We start from the raw sequence: 17258 nt of genomic DNA on the forward strand, positions 1-17258 counted from the left end.
TAAAAGTAAAATTAAAGCACACTACAATTATAACAAACATGTTTAAAATTATTATTCAACGAAACATTTTTCAGTTACGCTATCTATCAGTTATCTCCTGCCATATTTTTCTAAGTAATATCTACTACGCTATTATAGGCCTTTTTCGCACCATAATTGTAGTATACGAAACTCTTTACAAATACTGGTTTGTTTTTCTATTATTGACTTAAGATTGTGACATTCCCTAACTACTATTGTCTGTAATAATACCAATGTATCGTTATTTTTAGTTGAATTAAACCAATATTTCCCTATGGTCTATATCGTTTTGTATCAATAATTTTTTTTTCAGCGGTCTGGAGCGGTTTACTTTTTCATTATTTATTTGTTTTTTTTTTTAGTTTTTTTTTTATAGTCAATGAACTCGTAAATAGAAACAAATTTACGTAATATGAATAGAACAGATAACGCGAAATTAATTTTTGTAAATCAATATTTTTTAGTATAAGCACTTTGTACAGTACAAATTTTTTTAGTATAAGCACTTTGTAAAGTACTTTATTAATATTACTTGTATTGGAATATAAGTATTTTTTTTTTTCAAATATCAATTATTTGTCACCGAATTTCTGAATTTTTTTGGCGGTTAAAACAGGAAACAAGAAATATAACACTTTCTACCAAGATGTAGGAAATTACGAAATATTTAACTTTAACGTAAAAATATCTTGATAATTATGGTTAAAAAAAAAAAGAACCCAAAACGGTAACAATGTTTTAAGGTTAAGGGATTATGATGTGGCATATCCCCATTATTAGAGGAAAAAGGGATTGTTAATAATGGAATTTTACAGCCCCAATACTAATAATATACAGATCGATACAGTCCGGATTAGACGCGGTCCTCCCTGCAAACCAACATGATTAACTTTTAAGAAATTCGTCACGATGGGATAACAAATCTTCTTTCATCCCTCACTGGCGTCCCTGCATATATCGATAGCGAGGAAAACCCATTCCATAAATTTTATATTAAGTCATTAAAAAAAACCAAAGAGGATATTTAGCGAAATTTTTTAATTTCCCTTTTGTGGGAACGTTAGAGGAACCCTTTTTCCCTTTCACCTATATTTTACGCATAAATTCAAGAACAAAGTAAATTCCAACAAAAAAAAGAATTACACTAGTTGTAATATAAATATGCGCGTAACAGTTCTGAACCTTATAACCGATTAAAAATAGTTTATGATTAGTATCAACGGGTTCTGTTCGTTTCACAACAAATACCTTATTTTTAAATAACTGTTTAAAATTTCGGATAAAAAATTATACAACGTGGATTTAATTTTACATTTATTATTAAATAAAATTCAGAATACTCCATAAAGCAAGATAAATAATTCAAACATATTATACTTACATACAAGCTTTACTTCTTTTGTCCTTGTTTAAGTCTCACGGGGCATACAAATATGCAACGTAACATGCAAATGTAAAATAAGAAGTATAAAATGCAAACACTAACATGCCAATAATGTAATTTATAAATTATAATTTTGTATATTTTAAATACGCTATAGGGAAATAAAGCAATTTAAAAAAGTCAACGTGGTGTAATCCATATCTAAAAGTCGGCAATAAAAAACAGGTATGTATGTAGGTATTTGTAATTGTAATTGTAATGTTGGTTTTTTCATTGTGTTAAGTCCTGATAGTATATTTAAAATATACAGATATTTTAAATATAACAACAAGAAACAAGCTAATTTTAAAGTAACAAATTTTATGTATGCACACCTTTCTTTGTTGTATCGCAACAGAAGTTTCAAATATTTTTTTTATACAAATAAGATTTTAATTTTTATTGTAATGTTATTATAGATTTTCCTCCTGGTTCGGTCTCATATAAAATTTATCGTGATTGCTTTTTATTTTGTATATAGGTATTTTGCATATAACGCATTATTTTGAAGTATTAACGTGACATTATTAACAATAATGCATGTTACGTCGCAAAATATTAAGGATATTTTGCAACATAATAACATGCATTATTGTTAATAATGTCTTTAAATGTCTTTAATAATGTTTAAGTGGCTTTATCGTGTAGTACCTACAGTCGACATAAAAAATATGTATAAATCTTAATAGCCTTATTAAATCAAAATAGGAATTGAATTTGTAACATCAATATTGTCATAAGGCAGTTTAAGGTATTCATATCTTTGTAGTCACCTGTGTACGATATTGAAATTTAGGTCTGCCTAATATATGTACATATATATAGTGAACACAATACTTTATTTTGATTGATATATAAATAAAAAATATAAGAATTAGATTCTAGAAGTAATTAATAGGTAGCTATCGGTTAATGCCCAGTATTTTGCATCACTGTCGTTATGATCAAGATATCATGTCATAACGTCAGTGACGTAAAATTATAAAAATATTAATAATAATTTTCATTACTAGCGTACTCGCATAAAATGGTACATTTTCCTGTCGATAGACGATCTACTGTTCGTGTGATTAGTGGTCTAAGATTAAACCTTAAAGTGCTCACAATCTTTTGCTGTATTAGAAAAAAAGTTAATATTATATTTATATTACATAATAGACATAAAATACCATCCTATCTTATAACTTAACACAAAACACTAAAATCACAGAACATGTCAAGATGTATATGTCTATTGGGTATTTAGTAAATTCTTTCACAAATGTAATTCTGCAAATTAGATTGTATTAAGTACAAAGTTTAATTTTGGCTTTCAAATTGATCTCGTGCTTTTCGTAGCACACCATGTGTTTTATGTATTTCTCTACAAATTGCGCGCTGGACACTCCTTTTTCTCAAATTAGCAGCATTTAATTGTGCTAAAGTTTCTGCTAGTGTTGCTTTAGTTCTTGCAAGTTTTTGTTTCAATGTCTGGTTTTCTTCGTATAAGGAACCTGAAAGAAAATATCGTATTATTAATAGAATTATTAGTAGAACTATAAAAAGTAATTGTTTACATTTCATATACGTACGCGGTGATAACGTAACAGCATCATTTTGCTCAAGGCTTGATAGTCTGTCGCTATCGATTCCTAAGTCGGGAGACGTAGGCCGGTCTTCTTCTGAGTGAAGAACTTCATGCACAATTTCAATCTTATTATCAGCTTCTAGAGCTATTTTGCGTGTGGCTTCTATTTCTAATTGAGCATTAACTTCCAGCGTATTAGCTAATTTCTCACGTGTCTCCTCCAATTCACGTTCAATACGTAATCGATCATGTTGAGCGCGTGCTCTCTCTAAAGCGGCCTGAGAAGCTTGAACCGTCGCTTCATCAGCAGCACGTCTTAATGCTCTTTCCGTTTCTAAATAGGTTGATTCTAATTCCTGTCTCTCCACTCGTAATTTTTCATTTAATTGTACAGCTTCATTATACTGCTGTTCTAGATCTTTTATCCTTAATTCCATACTCATCAAAGTGTTGTTTGTTATTTCTAATTTTTTATTTAAGTCACCAGTATTTGTACGTTCACTGATTAAACTTTCTTTTAATTCATCTTTTTCTGTTATAAGTTCACCGATTTGTTTTTTTGCAAATTCCAACTTATTGTTTAAATCATTATTTTCTTCTTCTAATAACTCATTTCGTTGTGTTAGTTGATTTATTTCGTCGAGTAAAGCAGATTCATTAGTGGTTTTATTATCATCGGAACGTGACCCATAAGACAATTTGGAACGCCTCGAGCGAAATCTATTGTTCTCTGAAGTTGATTCTCTGGCAGCTACTCCCGTATCACAGAGTCCTACTCTAGCGAGCGATACATTCCTATCTGGTTCTGACCAGCATTCAGATTCAGATATAACATCAGCTTGTGGAAAAAGTTTCAGAGGCTTTCGAGAGGAATATCTGTTTTCGTCACTGCATGTGACATGATGACCAAACATTATTGTTAAATCTTCAATCCTCAATGATTGCGATATATCAAGATTACTTTCATCCATTGTGAATTCTTCAGGAGCCATTGATTCATCTAATTTCAAACCAACAGGCAAGGCTAAACTTTGTTCTAATATACTTTCAGCTAATTTTTTCTTGTCTTCTCCAAGTACGCATCTTTAAAAAGAAAAATATTATAGTTAGTAATTCATAGTTTGTATTTTCAACAAACATTATGAGTTAAACTTACTTGTGTGATAACAATTTATCCAAAAAATATGCTAATCCTTGCAAACGTCGTGTAAGTAATTGTTGGAGATTTCTGAAATACAAATAACAGCATTATATGTCTATAAATAAAAAATGGTAACAATAAAAACAAATAATCATTATTAATTTTGTATTTTAGATAAAATATAAAATAACAAGTACCCGGTGTCATCTTCATTCTGTATATTTTTCTGTAATTCTCTTATTTTGCTTTCCAAATCCTTAATATGTTCATCTTTACATTTTAATATTTCTTCGTATTTTTCCAACTGAGTGTCACTCACATGTGCGTAAGCCAATTCTTTGTTCTACAATAATATGATATGATAATTATATAAATATTTACTAAGTACAGATGATAAATACCATACACAATACTTAATTTTGTTGACGTTAACTATGACCATGCTAGATTTATAACTTTAAAAGAAATATGAAAAAGACATACCAGTTTCAATTTTTTTATTTCCTTATCTTGTTGTTGGATTTTTTTCATGCAGCCTTTTATCATTTGAAGAGCTTTGAAATTTTCTCGTCGCAATTTAACAAGTTCATCCTAAAAAATAAAAGTAATTGTACATGGAATAGAAGTTTAGTAAATACAAGGATATTTATTGTAATTTATAATTGCAAGTAACTTACCATATCTTCATTATTTACAGTTACCGCAAGATAATCACTGTAAAAAAAAAGCAAGTAATTAATTTTATGAATTTAATTTATTGTTTGTTTTATACGTACATCTACATATATAAACAACGTAAAACTATAACAAGATGGCGTATATAACATATCGAAGAAAAATTTATTAATATTTGAGATCAATAAGCAACTGAAGTTAAATTTTTTTTACGTAATATATTTTACACTAATTTTATTGAAATGTAATTTTTTTTATCTAAAATTACCTATTTGTAATTAGAACAAGTACTTGCAACTCACCCAGCAGATTCTGAATCGGCGCATGTGTCGTCAACTACCGAAACCTTTTCTTCAGGTGTCTAAACATAAAATATACATGAATTACAAAGTTGCGCATTAACAGCGAGGATAATAATTTTATTAGCTGCCAAGGCGTAATATTATCCACATAATATTACGCCTTGGCAGCTAATAAAATTATTATAACTATCTAACAAAGCCTACTGAGTACATTTTTAGGGTCTCGTACTAAATTGGTACAACAGGAATCTTTTATCGTGTGATCTTGTCCGTCCATCTGTCACAGTGTTTTATCTCAGTAACTATAAATGTTGCCGATTTGGAATAGTTTTATTTACATATTTATCGTCGATCTACATATGTTGCAAAAGAACTGAAAAATAGTTTTATCTTTATTTTAAATACACAATCGGGACTTAACGGGATGTAAAAGCTTTTACAGGTAAATAGTACCTACACACCTAGTCGACATCTCTAGTGATATACAATTCCATGGCCACCTCGAATTAATAGAGCGAAGCATTACTTCACGCCGAATCAACGATTAATGCTCTACAAATCGCAAATCCGGGTCGGATGGACTATTGCTGTCACTTATGGACGGGAGCACCTAAATACCAGTTTGAACCCTTCGACTCGTTTGCAACGAGCTATGAGAATTGTCGGTGATTCCAGGCTTACAAGCGGAATTGTGCTTAGAGGAATTGTTCAATATGATGCTCACGGTCACTTTCTACCATCGTACGGCTCGCCATTGACAGGGAGTTTATCCTTATATCCCACAGCCTCAATGGTCGCGTACAGCGCGTTTCAGAGATGTTTCCTGCCGAGGTTTTCCCAAGAGCCTACAGCATTGGGTTCTTCAAAAGGGGGGCAAAGAGGTTTCTACAGAGTCGGCAAAGCACGCGTAATACCTCTGGTATTGTAGGTGTTCATAGGCTACGGTAACCACTTACCATCAGGTGGGGGGCCGTATTGTTTACCACCTCAGTGGTATAAAAAAAATAGCTGTTATATAGTGTTATTCTCTTTGCTAGGTCTAAAAGTAGTAAATACTTCAAAATGATACTAATAGTCTAAATGAAATAGCATGTAAATGGGCATAAATTGTAAATTTTAAAACTGTTTTGCAATTGTATTATAAATAATTTTTGTGTAGACTTTATGGTTGAGAATGAGAAAAATATCATTCATATATTCCCCAATTTCATAATATGAATGAAGTATGAAATTAGGTGGGGGGTAAACGTAATTTCATTAGTTGCACATTACATATTACATACAAAACCAAAAACACGAGTCAAAGCCAAAGATATCATTAGATTGCAGCTCTATTATGGAAGATAATTTAAAACAAAAATATATAGCAAAAAATTAGCCAAAATATGTAATTTCTAGATTTCTCAGTTCATTAATTATTATTTATTTTAAAAGTGTATTTAATTTGTATACCTGTTCTGGTAAATTTATATCGTTTTTTGTTGAGACGTCGTTATTGTTTATTGATACTTCCACACTATCGTTTGAAATGGAACCCTAAAAAGCAATAATTCCTTATATAAATTATTTTATAAAGTATTCTATTTCTTTGTAAATATTACCTACATCTATGACTTATTTATTGCAAATACAAGTGAGACAAAAATGAAGCATACTAAAAGTTTTGCACCTAAACGGAAGTCTAATAATGTAAATAAAATACTAACATTGAATTTCTTTTATATATACATATAAACAAAAAGTTTAGATGCATGATCATAGAGACTTCTAACCAGTGGTATTAGTAGCCAAATGGGTCAAAGTTGTCCTACAAAAAAGGCTGTAAAACATTGTTGGTTAATAAATAACTCCACAAGTCCTGTTCTATTATAAGTAATTATTTATTTGTGGCGTACTTTTGTGTGGGAATTTGTATCTAGTTCGTTATATTTTTGGCTTTTTTATTTTGTTTCACGTACATTAATAAGTACTAAGTAACTATAGAAATCTCGGCTGAAATAGAAATTACCAAAACTGTGTAATTTAAAGGATCCCAACACTTAGTTGTATAAAAATCACTTAGAAAATACTCGATGGACGAGACGAATCGTCCATCCAATACTACTTTTAGTACCTTAAGCAAAACTTGTAGTATGCCAGAAATATTCATTCCTCAGATTATAAAAAACATATAAACTATAAGTTCTATTTACAAGTCATTTACGATAATCATTTAAGTTTATGAAATATAATATGAAAGTTATTATATTTTTTTTATTTAAAGATTATTCATACCTGTTGTTCTAAGACATCAATTGCTTCTGCGGCTGCAGCAAGAAGCTCTTGTTTATCAGAAAGCTGTCTTCTGAGTTCCTCTACTTCTACCTGTAGTCTTACATTATGTTCCAATAGACCCTGAAAAAGTAAACTCTGTATGTTATATTCAAATCCGGAAAGTGTAGATCTAAGTTATATGGCGAGGTTCGTAATACCTACTTGTACAGCTGGTGGGGACCCGCTACCTAGTTTTTCTTCAAGGAAATATATCCTTAATTTTAAATGGAAATTTTCTTTTCTTAATCCATTGAGTTGTTCTTCATATTGCTTCATACTTACACCGCTTGTAGATGTAACATCTGAAATGTGAATTACTTTAGAAAAAAAAGTAAAGGCATAGTATAAATATTTTTAATAAAATTTATATTTTTAATCATTGAATAAGTTTATGTACGAATATCATTCTATATATTTACCATGTCCGTCAGGAGTAGGGAGCGTCATTTCCTGAAGTTTTCTAGGGCTCGTGCTGTAAAAATAAATTATAATAATTACACATCAAACCTCAATCTAGATAGCATCGGTACGATTCATTCAACAAGTTTAATATTGTTTCGAATTTAAATAGAACTAGTTTTTACGTCACCACTATTTATTGAATAAAAAGTACCCTATGTCTTTCTTAATCTCAAATAGCATATATCAAGTTTCGTAACGATAACTGGAGTTGTTAAAGCGGCAAGATGTGACAAATATGTAATGTATAAATGACAGAAATGTAATCATGTACATGGCAGATTCGAAAAAGCCATTCAGTATAAATCTAGGGTAATTTTATTAATGTAGCTTATAAGTTAAATTGTAATGGATTGTTTTGTTAGATAATAAAAAAAGCAAACCAATAGACTTACTAACACATTTATAATATAAACTATCCTAATCCTATATTTCTAGTCAGGATATAACCATCCATGTACTTAATTTCATTCAGATTTGTTTAGCAGTTTTTGCGTAAAAATACAATAAATATTCAATCATCCATCCTCTTAAGGAAGTAAGGATAACTAATAAAAATTCTCAATATGATTTAAAATAATTTTAAATTTAAATATAAAAACATATATAAATCCGAATATAACTAATGTAATAATATAATCGTAACTAGATGATATTTGTGATGTGATATAGGAGAAAATTCGCTTTTCAAGTCAATATATAGGTGTAGGATCAATAGAGGCAATTTTAGTATTATCTATTTGTATGTTCGTTCCGACACTACACAAAAATTACGGCAAGTAAATATAAATACATGGCTCTAAAATTCATATGTACGAAGATGCAAGTAAAGTTATTGAGAAATCTTACGAGTTGTAAAGAACTTGAGAATAATGTTTGACAATAAATTGTCTTTTGGTGTTCATTAAAAATCGAGAGAAAAACATTAAATAAAGTAATATATTTATTACTTTATTTAATGTTTTTCTCATGCTTACGGAAAAAAATTAAGCCGAGTAGTTACTTAGTTTTATATAATTTATTTAAGAAAAACAAACAAAAAAGGAAAGTCACTAGTTTTTATGTATGAAACAATAATTAAAATTCGCACTGAAAAACTGTAAGGACCTGATAGCTTTTAGTAGATGAAGAGCGTGCGTCAAAAATTCTTTACATAAATTTCTATGTATTTATTTATTTTTAAGCACTTACAATAATATGGATATACGAAAAAGCAGACTTGATTAATGCTAAGAACATTCTCTTTCAGTCTAGTTTTAGGAAATGAAAGAGCACATTTGTAGCGGTAGCTAAAGTATTACTAGTATAATATTATCTTTTTTATGCGACATAAAAAAACAAAAATAATTTATTGAAACACATGAACTTGAAAGTGAGCAGAAACTCTTCTCGTACAGCTAAACTTTTTCTATGGCATGAAACGTAATGAAATTTATTTGCAGAAACATTGTCGATAAGATGTTACATTTTGTAAAAATGTCCATTATATATCGCCACATCAAATTGTATACAAATATTGGTCATTGAATTTATATATAACTAATTTTTAACAATTTATTATTTTAATAGCTCATTTATATTGATTTTATTCAACGATTCTGGTCGTTGGTATAGGTAGAGGTAAAATAGTTATAAAAAGTAAAAAAAAATCATAAACAGCATAAAACATAATACAATTGCAATATTACTAATATAGAACTAGACACAGATAATTACCTACACCAAATATAAAATAAAATAAATATTTGACACAGAGTAAAATAAAAGTGAAAAAGTAGAATTAAATGTAAGATAACGATAATAGATAATCTGAAAATAATAAGACACTATCGCTCAAAGAAAATAAAAGAAATAACATAAAACGCAATGCAGTTACAATATTATTTACATGGATCTAAACACTGATACGCGGTAATCAAACAGTCTATACAAAGCATAAAACGAAGAAATAAATTGACACTCAAACATTTATTGGAATGCATGAAATTGGCATTGGCGTGCTCTATATTTCAGCAAGCGAAGCGCCATCTATTGAGGGTTCTGTTTTTGCATTCTTTACACTAGACTGCTATAAGGATTTTCTTAACTGCATTTAATGTGTCTACAGAAATAAATACATTTGAGCATTGTATTGCAATTAGTGATGTGCCGTGTCTGGCTGATTCGAATACCGACTCAAATATGTATCTTATACTCTATACAGAAATTCGAATAAGTACTCAATATGCGAAGTTCGAATATATATATATATATATATATATATATATATATATATATATATATATATATATATATATATATATATATATATATATATATATGTATAGCTTTTCTACTTCTGAAATCCACGCATACGAAGTAGCGGGCGAGAAAAGAGCTACTCTTCAATAAAAGTAAGCTTTAGAAATAAATTAAAAAAAAATACTTGAGTTTGATGAACTCAAAAGTCCATATAAGTATTCGAGTACTTATTATTCAAGTTTCAGACTTGAGTCTGAATTCGATTCTTTTTTTAGTGAATACCAAAATATTCGAATACCAAAAAAGCTGACTCGGACATCACTAATTGTAAGTAAACAAACGCACGGTATGAATGTTAATAGTATTAATCAGAGATAGTTTCTATTCATCCAATTCTGCATTGAATATGACTTTTTTATTTATAAAATACAGATATTTTTTTTGAGGTTATCTTTCTATATATTTTTATAGCAGTTATTTGAAAATCGATTAATTTCTTTATATAATATGGAATTATTATTTTAGATAGGTATTAAAAATCGACATATTTGTTTAAAACAATGCTTTTGAGTACACATATTAGGTTTTTAAAGTAAAAAATAGGTCACTTACCTAAACGGAGCTGATATACTATTCCCATGTTTGGAACTATGCATTCTTGGTAACGTTGCCATTTCACAGACAATATTCAAATTTATTTTGATCACCGAGCAATAGTCATATATCCATATACATAATAAAAAAAATCCTACGCTTATTTGTGTACTACATCAACACGTTTGAAGGAGCACTACTGACTTCACTTTGAACTTTCTGTACGTATTTTATAGATAACAAAAGTATATTTATACTTCAATTATCACTGCGCATTAAGTAATTACAATTAACACATACTATGTTACTTAGACCACATTCAGTAAGTATCTCTTAATTTATTATTTTAAATAGTCTACATTATTGTAAATAAACAATTGGCTAATGGTTTGCAAATGACTTCGCGTTAGAATTTTACGATACACGAAAACAGTCTGACTCTGAATTTAGGATGAGACTTCGGACACGATTCGGGATTCGTCGTATGTACTCCGTGCGCCAAGGAGATATGCGGGAATAGGGAGAACCGAGCGAGATAAGTTAATTGGTTAGAATGGGATGCAAAGACTGGGACTTGGGGACGGATGCTGTTCACTGCACAACAAACAGAAATAGATGTCGGCGCCATTAGTTTCTTCGGTTCGCTCTATATTTTCAATTTATGCCTTACTTCCTGTATACGCGTTAACTAATACGGTAGAAGGTGACATTATCTATTATTAATTATATGCTATAACAAACGTGCCAAATTTAAACTGTTAATTAATTACTGAAATATGTACCTATTAAATAAGTAATTACTTTTAGTTACAAATATTATAATATAGACTATACTCTACACCTTAGTAATGTATGTTAAGCTATATAGTAAATTTCATGACATGCCTTAAAACGGTAACCCTGTTAACCATCAGACGAGACGTATGTTTGTTTATCACTATAGTAATAAAAAAAAAATAGCAAAACTTCACATAAATTGTTATAAATATTCGTAGGTATTATTTTATGCAACTTAAAGTTGTAAACAAGCCAAGAGCCTATTTGATAGAAAGTGGTGACCGTCGCCTATAGACATGAACAGTACCATGGACATAATAGATTATACCGTGTTGTCCACGAAACCCTTTAAGGTGTGGCGCTTCTGTACCCTGTAATTTCATTGGCATATCGCACCCTTCAAACAGAAACACATTCATGCAAATACAACTAGTTCACAGCAGAAACACAATGGGACAGAGACAACCAAACAGAAGACTTGTACAGTCTCTCTCTGACATAGCATTTAACTTGATAAAACATAAATCATATAAACATTCAATGCTAAAATTTTCCAAGGCTCGTCACTTATTTCCTAAAAAAAATGTAGAACCAAGTCTGAAATTTTGGTATCTGGTATCTTCTATTCGTGAAAATATAGTGTGAAATTAAAAAAAGTGAAATTTAAGAAGAATAATAGACGAAGAAATGAACTAGTCCTTCCGGAAACCAAGACGGAATTTTTTAGAGCAATAATTAAATTCCTGAGATCATAAAAAAGAAAAAAAATATCAAATTCAAAGAAAGACTAAAAGAAATTTAAAGTTTTTACACTTTAAAAAATTCCTAACAGATAAACTTTATAATTATTTGTTGGGTACTAAAATATGAAAACAAGTTGAGGAATATAGCGATGTCAATTTTGATGAGTATATAAGTTTATTATAAATATTTTTTTCTCAAACATGCTTGGAAATGTGAGCATTATTTTGACAATCTTCTTAGAGATAAATCAAAATTGCCGTAGTGGCCAGATAAATGCGGGCAGCGGCTGACAAAAGTTGTATGAAAATCCATATCTGTCGTGTTTTGCGGCCAAATAAATTACTATGTAAACTCATATCTGTCCTGTAATTTAAAAATGGAATGACTTTTTACTTCGAAACATAGCTACCAAGGAGGTAACTAATAAAAAGTTTTATTTAAATTTCGAACTGACTTGCAAATAGAAAGCTGTTTATTGAAAAAATTGACAAAGGAATATTATGGCGCGTGAAAAATTATTATTGTTTATTTTTCGTCATTGAACTTAAAAAGTAAAATTGTGTTTTTGATTTCCGCGCATTGTTTGAGAAAAGTACTATACAAGCCTTGGCCACAACTAGGCATTGATGGATTCACGTATGTGTGCCTCGGCTACACACACACACACACACATTTTCATTCATTTTCATTTCATTCACATTTGCACGTTCGTCCATCAATGCCTCAGTTGCTGGCCGCTGCAGTAATGTACTAATAATTCTTTTTAAAATTGTAATAAATAAATTGTCATCTACCAAAATCACTACACGCTAGAAATAGGGCTCCTATATAAAAAAATATGAAATCAGAATCCTTAACGATACGTAAAATTAAGAACTTACTCATACTATAGAACATAATGGTACTACAAATTTTTAGGGAATCAAAAATAAAAAAAAAAAAAAATTATACTACTACAATATTCAAAAGTTGACCGCACTGCATTACTATGGAAGACTTAAAATTCTTGTCGTTTTTCAACTAATGTTTCTACGTTGAAAATGTTTCATTTCGCATAACTTTTTCAAAAGATTTAGCATCTTTCGATTCGATTTCATTCGTATTATAATACAATGTACATTGTATAATACAAGTGAAATATCACATACAATGTGTATGTCTTTGCCTAGGTAATGTATACAATTTCCAGGGACCGTATAGAATACCTGCTGGTCCATCGGAAAAAGTATAAAGTTCATTCACTATTTTATTATCTGTGTTAGTTTTTGTTTTAAGTTTTATCTTCATTACTTTTTGTAGAACAATAAAAAATATACATGATTAGGGACTTTTACGTTACGTTTCAATGTAGTTAAATTGGGGGAAAAGTAGGGGAGGAGATGGCACCAGACAGAATCGTATTAAGCGGGCTCCAATTAATTCAATAAATATTACGTCAAAAATTTCAAATACTATTTTAATTATTTAATTAGATGTCGGAAGCAGGAATTTGAAATTTTTGTAATAAAGCGGCGTGAAGCAAATCCCAGTTACCTTAAGTTACATGATTTATACATTATAAGCGTAATTTGTAATTTTAAGGTCTATATATAAAGTTACTTTTTTTAATCTTTATATATGTATAAGTTAGATATTTCATATGTAACTTGAATTTAAAGGTAGACTTAAATTCGAAGTTTATTGCCAATCTCGTTTAATTTTCATCAAACTTCTAAAACTTAAATAAATAAGAAGTGCACGATACGGCAGATCAATCTGTTTGTATGTGAGTACATTAATTGGGAGTAGATATTTATCGGTGTTTTATCAGCACATTGTCGTGCGAACATTTCAAATTTTTTACATGATAAAATATATAGTCCTAAAGTTTATGTGTGTACAATGCATTCTGAAAAAAATTGTTTATATTTTTTTTAATATTTAGCCATTTTCTGTAAAGGCAACCGCCTAAAATTCTGTAATCTATTTGGTTGAAATTCAAGCATTTCTTACCTGCTAGATATTTTTTTTAACGGATGATAATGGAATAGTAGCCCGCCTGCGTTAACGGTATATGCCGGTGGGGCACCAGTGATGGATGACAGATGAGAATGAAAAAGGCCGATCTAATTGATTGGCCAATCGTGATGACTACACTTGGAATTCAGCACAATGGTTTCCAGGTGGGACCATGGGGCAGTCAACTTGGTTGGGTATGTTACTAGTAATAGAGAGATATGGGCTCTAGTTTCCATTACTAACAATCCTTTCCTCCCTGCTAAATATTTAGACCATATTATTAAGCGAAACAGCCACAATCGACCCATTTTACCTAGTTGTAGCACTGAATTCTACATGCATGCATTTCCACCTTATATCACAAATATTTATATAGTCTGGCGATAAATACTGTTGCATAAAAACTTTTCTTTTTTTTTCAACTTTTTAATTATTTTGAATTTGGAACACGTTTATTATTTTAAAAAACTTCTTTTGATTTCGCGTCATTTCACATATTTTTTCGTGTTTATTATCAAACTACAATATGTTCAAGAAAACAGGATTGCAATGATCGCCTTGCACAAAGTGTGTATGGAGCCGTCGGTCATATTCCAGACACTTCAAAAGCTTGGTATCAGCAATATGTTCGTACATCGTACTTTCAACAGATACAACACTTCTCTGTCGAAGACCAGAAAAAATCGGGACGGCGGCGTGCTGTTAGAACTACAAAGGCTGTTAATGCTGTTACAGCCAGAATTCGTCGAAATCCCATTAGGAAGCAAAAATCTTATCGCGAGAAATGAAGATTCTCACTAGGACTCCGTCGCGTATTATAAAACAAGACCTAAAGCTCAGTGCTTATAGTCGATATAAAGCCTGGACATATACTAGTTCAATCTTTACAATTAAAGAGAGTGGATCGATCAAAACACCTTCTGTCGCGATACGCAGGTGAAATGCCCGATTGAAGAACACTGCAATAAGCAAAATGACAAAGTGTATGCTCATAGTTCTAAAGCTGCTCAAGTGGTCGGAAAGGTACAACGAAAAAGGAGTGAAAACTTCAGACAAACAAAATATAAATTGTAAACTTCAAAATTAATAAAGTTAACCTTAACATTAAAAATAATCTAGTGCAGAAAATTAGTAAGGGAATAATACACCTCAGACTTATCAATAGAGAAAATAGTAAACTAGTAAATTAAAAAGTAAAAAATCCTTAAATTATTTAGAGGGAGGCTCATGTTTAGCAATGGACAGTTAACAGCATCAGCTGATCAGTGATGAAGTGGATGAATGACTAAACCATCATCCCATGATAATGATGATTTAGTAAATACATTTTTATTTAATAAATTATCTCATAATAGCAATAGGTTTATTCTTCATCAATAGATCATTTGTTTCTAATTAAAACACCTAGTTAGCCCAAAATGACATAATATACAGTGGTTCTAATTTGTTTACAAGTGTAATTTAAAATTGCTTTGTACACAAAAGAATGTTATGTCAACGATGATGATGTACAGGTTAAAAAAAACCTTAATCTTCATAGTTTAAAAACAATAAATAAACATCTAATGCAAGAGTATAAAATTATTTAATAAGATTTGGAAATAGCAGAAGTAAATTGTATTAATAGGATATTAGCATTTTTTTTAATGGATGATAATGGAATGGCAAGCCTGCCTGTGCTACTGATATATGCTGGTGGGATAACAGTTAGAGATGATAGGAGAGAATGAAAAGGCAGGTCAGTTAAATCATTGTGATGAATTCACTTAGAATTGAGCACGATGAAAATGTGAGGAGGTTGACCAGAGTATATTGCTAAACAATTGGGCTTCAAATTCCCATTACTAAAAATCCTTTCTTCTCCCTCCCTCCCCATTAGCACATATTAGGTATCAGTAACTTAAATTCAGATGGATCTTCTTTAATAGACGATACTGAAATAGTAAGTCAAACTGCACCCATTAAAAAAAACATTCAAAAAGCATTCAAATGTTAATCTATTTGGTAAATGATTAAGATGAATCCAGTGAAACTGGTTAAATGTATACAAACTAAGGGTATGCACTTAGGCAAAAATAGGTTAATATACAGGTAATAAAGATAGAACTAAGTATATCTTTATTGATATATAGTTACTGACCTCTAATAATCTTTAAGATATTTATACTGAAGAATATCAACAGCCAATAATTACTTAATATAGCTATTGTGCTTTCTATTTACTGGTGTTAGTGAATAAATAAGGCATAGCTAGTGAAATGTAGGAGGGGGGATTGTTAATAATGCGGACTACCAGTCCCATTGCTAGCAATATATCCTATCAGGTCGACCTGGACCCTCCTGGAAACCATCGTGCTGAATTCCAGGTGTATTTATCACGATAGACTAACTGAGCTGCTCTTTCATTTTCACTTATAATCCCTCACTGGTACCCCGCCAGTGTATACCGATAGCACAAATGGGGTACCCATTCTATTGCCATTCATTAAAAAAAAAACCTGTGAGATAGATAACAGTATATAAAGTCTCTTCTTTTTTGTAGTGCAAGGAAACTTAAAATGTGATAGACTTTCTCTTTAAGGGTTCACTAATCCAACGCTTCTTCATACTATTATACTAATTTATGTATGTATTTATAACAAATCTATGTAGCTACTTTTAAAGTATGAAAATACTTACACAGTAATAGTTTCTCCCATCAAATCCGACATTTTTCCAATTGCCTATTCCACGAACACTGAATTGAAATATATATAAGAGAAAACTTGAAAAGAAATTATTTAAACTATATAAAAGATAATAATAACATGTGCCCAAATTAAGGAATAAAATACCCTGTAACATTAAAAAAATAAAGCAGAGTGAAAATATTGGAACGCGTTGACGGTTATATATTACGAAAAAATATTTAAATAAAATAACAGATACTTATCATAGATAAAGAACAATGACAGTTGATGTTTTTTTTTTTTTTTTTTTTTCTTTTTTTGTGGCGTTCACCCC

General features: G+C 30.2%; 1 protein-coding gene across 2 annotated transcripts; it reads right to left on the minus strand.

Moving 5' to 3' along the window:
* Positions 1-1322: 1322 nt before the first annotated feature.
* Positions 1323-17156, minus strand: LOC113517028 (centrosomin). Of its 2 annotated transcripts, none has more exons than XM_031907917.2 (12): positions 16935-17156; positions 7862-7914; positions 7605-7744; positions 7404-7523; positions 6582-6665; positions 5130-5188; positions 4830-4866; positions 4636-4743; positions 4350-4495; positions 4168-4239; positions 3016-4094; positions 1323-2937 (listed from the first exon to the last, which is right to left on the minus strand). In XM_031907917.2, exons 1-12 carry the CDS (start codon positions 16964-16966, stop codon positions 2744-2746), a joined length of 2124 nt encoding a protein of 707 aa, XP_031763777.2. In that variant the 5' UTR covers positions 16967-17156; the 3' UTR covers positions 1323-2743. The 2 variants fall into 2 exon arrangements, with proteins under 2 accessions (XP_031763777.2, XP_026757346.2); XM_026901545.3 differs by lacking the exon at positions 16935-17156 and adding an exon at positions 10755-11233.
* Positions 17157-17258: the final 102 nt, after the last annotated feature.

The sequence above is a fragment of the Galleria mellonella genome, unplaced genomic scaffold (genome assembly GCF_026898425.1).
Source record: "Galleria mellonella isolate WM207_F2 unplaced genomic scaffold, CSIRO_AGI_GalMel_v1 utg72, whole genome shotgun sequence".
NCBI lineage: Eukaryota > Metazoa > Arthropoda > Insecta > Lepidoptera > Pyralidae > Galleria > Galleria mellonella.